The 6401-nt window shown below is 43.6% G+C and overlaps 1 protein-coding gene across 2 annotated transcripts; it reads left to right on the top strand.

The window, feature by feature from the left end:
• Positions 1-2083: 2083 nt before the first annotated feature.
• Positions 2084-6167, top strand: GB1 (GTP-binding protein 1). Of its 2 annotated transcripts, none has more exons than XM_087546972.1 (7): positions 2084-2281; positions 2838-2989; positions 3125-3265; positions 4239-4347; positions 4468-4529; positions 5298-5401; positions 5688-6167. In XM_087546972.1, exons 2-7 carry the CDS (start codon positions 2897-2899, stop codon positions 5788-5790), a joined length of 612 nt encoding a protein of 203 aa, XP_087403098.1. In that variant the 5' UTR covers positions 2084-2281; positions 2838-2896; the 3' UTR covers positions 5791-6167. The 2 variants fall into 2 exon arrangements, with proteins under 2 accessions (XP_087403098.1, XP_087403106.1); XM_087546980.1 differs by having other exon boundaries at positions 2113-2281; positions 2844-2989.
• The last annotated feature ends 234 nt before the right edge of the window (positions 6168-6401 follow it).

The following is a 6401-nucleotide window of genomic DNA, read 5'->3' as shown; positions in this document are numbered from 1 at the left end:
TGATTTGGATCCATATGTTTCATGCTATGGTTATGTTTACCTTAATACTTCTGTTGTAGTTGCAGATGCTTGCAGTAGGGGTTAATCATAAGTGGGATTCTTGTCCAAGTAAGGACATCACCCAAGCACCGGTCCACTCACATATCAAATTATCAAAGTACCAAACGCGAATCATATGATCGTGATGAAAACTAGCTTGACGATAATTCCCATGTGTCCTCGGGAGCGCTTTCCTTCATATAAGAGTTTGTCCAGGCTTGTCCTTTGCTACAAAAAGGATTGGGCCATCTTGTTGCACCTTGTTTACTTTTATTACTTGCTACTCGTTACAAATTACATTATCACAAAACTATCTGTTACCGATAATTTCAGTGCTTGCAGAGAATACCTTACTGAAAACTGCTTATCATTTCCTTCTTCTCCTCGTTGGGTTCGACACTCTTACTTATCGAAAAGGCTATGATAGACCCCCTACACTCGTGGGTCATCAGCGCTGGTATCCTCCCGAGTCATCACATGCTCACTATGCTGCTATTCTCGTTACTGGTTTTGTTTTTCTTTCTCGTTATCGTGTTTCGGCAACTCCGTGATGAAGTCACCTGTGTTTGGACAGATGATGATTGATGCCGTAACACCGAGAGGGCCCTAAGAATATCTCTTCATCACCGGAGCATCAAATCCCACTCTCGAGCTATCTAGTCCCTTGCCAAACTTTTCGATGAACATATAAGTTGTCATTATGATCACCGTGTTATAGGTGATGTTTGAGCAACCCCAAAGCCCACCGTATGGTAAGAAGTGACTACAATACTCTCATGATCTATGTAGCAAATCACATGTTAACACTCTATGTTATTACAATTGATCACATACGATATTATCTCAATTCATAATGAACAAGTTTGGGTCAATTTATATGATCGTTCTTCCAATGTCATAAGCTCAATGTTGTTTTCGCACTATCGCTACACTTAACGATATCCTAAGATCCGGTGATCACCAACAACACTTGAGCTAGTCTTAGAGGCGAGACTAGGAACCTTTATTTTATCATTATCATTTCACACAAGCAAATGAGTTTTCCATTGAATTGCATATTCCAAAATCATGGCAGGTATAGCATGAAATATACACACTTAATTATGAATATGAAAATATAGTAATACAATATTATTGTCTTTAGGGCATATTTCCAATAAGGAGGTCCAGGACAGATGTGTGCATGTGAGGCATGCGTGTGCGCGTGAGTCAGGGGTGAATGCACGTGAGTGTTGTGTGTGCTCGCCCATGTATAGGAGCGAGGGGAGCAACTTCCATGGCCACGGGGGCCATGGACAGGAGCTCGGCTCCGACCAAACTGCGAGCAGGGGGATCTCATCTTTGATCGTCTCCCCGTCCGCACTAATGGCAGCCCCCTGCCTCGCCGCCTTCTTACCCATCCGCATGGAAGAAGCAGCGGGAGCGACAGAGAGGGGTCCGAGAAAGATGGGGACAAATGGAAGAGGAACTGGAGGAGGAGAGTGCTACCTTTGCAGCGGTGAGGATGCGCGCCATAGCGTCCTCGAAGGCGTCGGGGTAGCAAGATCCGTGTTGCAGGAGAGAGGAGACGAGTAAGGGGAGAGCGACACAAATGAGGGTGTGAATCGACGGGGAGGGAAACCCTAGTCCTCTTGCTTGCGTGGGTGCAGGCGTGGGTGCTGGCTTGCGGAAACGGCCGAAACTTGCGGTTCAGCTCAGCCTGGCAGGGGGGTCATTTTGCATCCGTCGGGCCAGACCCAGCTAGACATGCATCATACCAAACAACGAGATAATTGTATGATGAATGCGAGCCAGGTGCAATACAAAAATCCAAATACGCCCTTAGGCTTTGAACGTCTGCGACGACTTGATCTTGACTGGCCTCTGGAGCCGAGAACGCGACTTGTTCTCACAACACAGTTTTTTTTCCTGAGGGGGTGTTCCCACAGCATTGGAGGGTTAACATCGTCCCCAAAGTCACGTGGGCTGCAAACACAGAGTGCCTTAGGTCCAACGGATGAACTCAGCCGGCCCAACAAATGCGGAGTCATGAGACCTGTAACCCCGGCCCACGTTTTCTTCTGCTTCCTCTTCGTCTCCGGGCTCTCCGCAATTCGGAGCGCAGTGCACTCGGCAGCCAGGACCTTGTCTCGAAAAAAAGAGAGGAAAAACTCAGCAGCCAGGACCAACGACGCGGCGGCGACGGCGAGCGTGACCGCGAGCGCGCCCAGTCTCCCTACAGATCCGCGCGGCGGCCGGCAAGGTGCGATCCTCTCCCTCCGTCTCACCTGCTCTCTTCTCTCAGATCTCACAGGGGGAATTTGCTCGCCCGAAGAGATCCTGCCCATCCCGCCGCGGCTTCTTCTGCCTTCTTCGTGGTGGTTTCTACACGCCTTAGTAAATTGCAGAGACAGTGGCTCGGATTCACGGGAATTTTGAGTCCGATCCCGCCCCTTGGCGGAATTGGGATCTGGGAGGGGAAGGACGTAGTAGGATCGGTGTTGAGATCTCTATCGGTGAAGCCGCGTCTAATCGGTTCCGCTTGGGCCGAATTGGTGCCGTTTATTCAGTTTGATACCCAAGACGGTGTTGGTAGATGGTCTGGATGGATCCGCTGTTTGGAAATGTGTAGTTTGCGAATATCATGCTTTGCAAGTGCGGCGGGCAGGGAATCGCGTTGGTGATACTGTGCTGGAGCCGGTGACCATTGGAACTTTGCAAGCCGGAGCCTGCTCATTGTCCAGTGTTTATTTGATTCAGTTTCATATGTTCGATCATCCCTCAAGCCATATGTTTGTAACATGAGGTTGACTTTTCAGTTTCAGGGGTCATCTGCACTGTAAGCTGGTAGCTGATTGAGAAGAGGGGAATACCAGCAATGTTCTCCTTGTTACATGGTCTATGGAACCATGTGTTCAGCAAGACAGAGTTCCGTGTGCTCATCCTTGGAGTCGATAAGGCTGGGAAGACGGTAATCCATCTCAAACTTGTGTTTACATGTATGAAGTATTGAATCAACTATCTCCCTTATGTGTTGAAGATTGGGTTTGTTTGTATAATTGTATTCGTATCAAAACTTGATGTGCTTCTAATAATGACTATGTAGACCTTGCTAGAAAAGTTGAAGTCAATCTATTTGAAAGGAGAAGGTCTTCCACATGATCGTATTGGTCCAACTGTGGGGCTTAATATTGGACGTATTGAAGATGCAAATGTAAAACTTGTTTTCTGGGATCTGGGAGGTCAGGTATGGTTTCTTGTGCTATTGGCCAAAATTTCTGGTTGACAAGCTCTTCAATTAAATTTCTCCATTCATCATCCAGGACTATTTTCATTTCATCAAAGATAGGTTCATATTTGCTCATTTCTCCGATCTCCATTTTCATTAATGGAGATCAAAATGATGAAATCTGGAAATCGAGATTCTTGCTTAAGAAAATTAATCGTAACCATGGTAGAGCTGCACATGTGGTATCTAATTTTGCTAGAACCGGGTCACACTGGTTAATGGATTGTGTTTCACTGCTTTCTAAACCTTTAACTGAGCAATAAAGATCCCATTCCCGTGTAAGGAAAAAAGGAACTAATTGACGTTCAGATCAAATGCATTTGTACTTTATTTTTTTCATGATCTTACTTTAATACCTGGAGATAGAATACACGCTTCATTTTGCAACCAAAGTACCTGGATTAGATAAATGACAAGTGTAGGCCAGTTTTCATCCCTTTTTAGAATCCTCAAACGTAAAAGTTTCCTGTGGACATGCAAATTATTAGAACATTAGAGTTGATGCTTATACGGAAGGCATGTAACCATCATGTTTATAAGTTTTTTCATGTTTATGGCAAAACTGAAGCAAATGCTTATCTTAGTAAGACCTTATACTTTGATACTACAGAGATCCTGGTCTACGTTCGTGATCATGTACCTAATATTTTTGCGGAAGTTTCTCTCTTACTGCTCCTGCTGTCTGATGTACTTTCAGCCTTTTAAGAACACAAGCTTTGGTACTACTGATAATTGACAAGTTAGACCTTTCCCATTATGTGGTTTAAGTTTTGCTTAAGGAAGCATACTAAACTGTAGTTATGACCTTTACTTTGTGAAAGCTAACAGGCAAACATAAACTTCATTCCATAATTTCACAAAGACTACAATTTAGATAGCATTCTTTTTCTAGACATTGCAAATTCAAATGCTAACTACATGTTTTTGACAGCCTGGCCTAAGAACTATATGGGAGAAATATTATGATGAGGCTCATGCTATAGTATACGTTATCGACTCTGCCTCCGCATCAACATTTGAAGATGCCAAATCTGCTCTTGGTAAGTTGCTTCCATTTCTTTCGTCACAAAACATTTGTGTAACTTGTGCTGTTAACTGTATGTTCTAGTGAAGTCTGTCAAGGACTGGAAAAGTTAGGATCTCAAACATTTTTGTTGCAGAGAAAGTGCTTCGTCATGAGGATCTGCAAGAGGCACCACTACTCGTATTCGCCAACAAACAGGTTGAGTAATATACACCATACTTAAGGGTTCATTTGGATCCTAGGCAAAATCAGTTATAGCCTTGCCAGGCTAGGGAACGCGTTTGGTATAGCCCATAAATTATCGCTTTTGACGGCAAGTTAGCCTCACGGGGCAATGAAATCCTCGCCAGCTTGGGAGAGCCAATTTGGATCACTCTCAACAGCAAGACACACCACGCAAAAAAAACTACTCCGAGCCAAATCGTGCAACCAGGCAAAGTCAACAAAGCTGACTTGCGCTAGCTGGGCTAGCTAGGCTATGGCCCGTCAGGGCAAGGAAACCAAACGCACCCTAAATTACCTTACAAAACTCAATGCATTCACTCTGAACTGAAAACTGCAATTACTTGGATGAAAATTGGCACTTCTGGGAAAATTCTTTTTCATGTGCATACAATGCACAGTAGTTGTAACTGTAAACGAATCCGCAGCTGTTTAAGTGTCAGAGGATACCAGTTTCCATGCTCCCTAGGCCATGAATATGCATCATATGTAGAGCTCAGAGCATGGAAGAGGTGGAACATGCTTTAACCATGTGCTTGCGCATAATTGAAGTTGTTCAAGAATTGACGCATTATCGCACTCGGTATTCGTAACATTTTGAAGATGAGAGAGACGCTGCAGAAAAAAATAGCTGTCCATATTATTCATTTAGTCCCCTGCAAGTTCATTTCATCTTGATATGTTGCTTTAGCCATTTTCCTCTTGCCTCTTATATTTTTCATGTTTGGATGCTCCTCTCAACAGGATTTACCAGCAGCTGTCACAGAAGAAGAATTGGACAGACATCTTCACCTTAAAGAGTTTGATGAGAGGCCATATATGTTTGTTGCGGGATCTGCATATGATGGGTAAGTAGAGCAATTCCTTCAGTTGCCAAACTTATTTGCTTCATACTGAAGGATGATCCATTATTATGAATATTTCTACTAATTTCTTATCAAGATGGACTTTCAATGATTCAGTTTAGGCTAGCAACCACATTGCTTAACTCATTCTATTTTAACTATACATTGCTTAATATATTTTTCTTCTATGAATATATGATAGTCAAGGATACATTGAACTAGCCACTTGGAAGGTGGACATGAAGAAAGTTGTGCAGACCTCTCTTTCTTAATGACCTTTTTATGGCAGGACGGGGATCAAACTGGGTATCGACTGGTTGGTAGAAGAAATGGGAAAGAGTAGGCGCACTGAGGCTCTGAGGGCACGCACCGACACATATGCGAAGATTTAGCACCATGACTGAAAACTCTGGTATATTCGATTTTGAGAAGCACAAAGCATTTGAGGACGCTGGCTGATGTCGTTGGTCTCTGTGTATACGCACTTTAGCATAATGTCATGATCAGTTGAAGCCCATCGTCATCCTCACTCTGCTATAGCCCCAGAACAAAATGCCTTTTGATGTGGCTCTTGCAGTAGTGATGGCAGAAGCGATTGTTCGTTAATTACTCCCAAGGATGTACAGTCATTACTCGTTTGGATTCGTGTTCATATGATGTTCCTTTTCTTGAAACATGCTGAGTGGCAAATGTTGAGCACATGGTAGCTTTGTACGTCCGCAATGGTTGTCCCATAATTACATGCTGATGAGTGGCAATGTTGAGCACATGGTAGCTTTGTACGTACGCATCTAAAAGAATGCAGCTTCAAACAAGATTGCCACTGTCCTAAAATCCTCACTGTCCTAAAATCCTCATTTTGGGTTCTCATTCGGCATCACCAATAGAAATACTCCATCTGTCCCTAAATATAAGCCTTTTTAGAGATTCCAATATGGACTACACATGGAGCAAAATAAGTGAACCTACACTCTAAAATATGTCTATATACATCCGTATGTAG

This window comes from Triticum urartu, chromosome 1A (assembly GCF_056163025.1).
Source record: "Triticum urartu cultivar PI428250 chromosome 1A, HENAU_Tu73, whole genome shotgun sequence".
In the NCBI taxonomy this organism is placed as follows: domain Eukaryota; kingdom Viridiplantae; phylum Streptophyta; class Magnoliopsida; order Poales; family Poaceae; genus Triticum; species Triticum urartu.
This window is presented reverse-complemented; position numbering and strand designations above follow the sequence as displayed.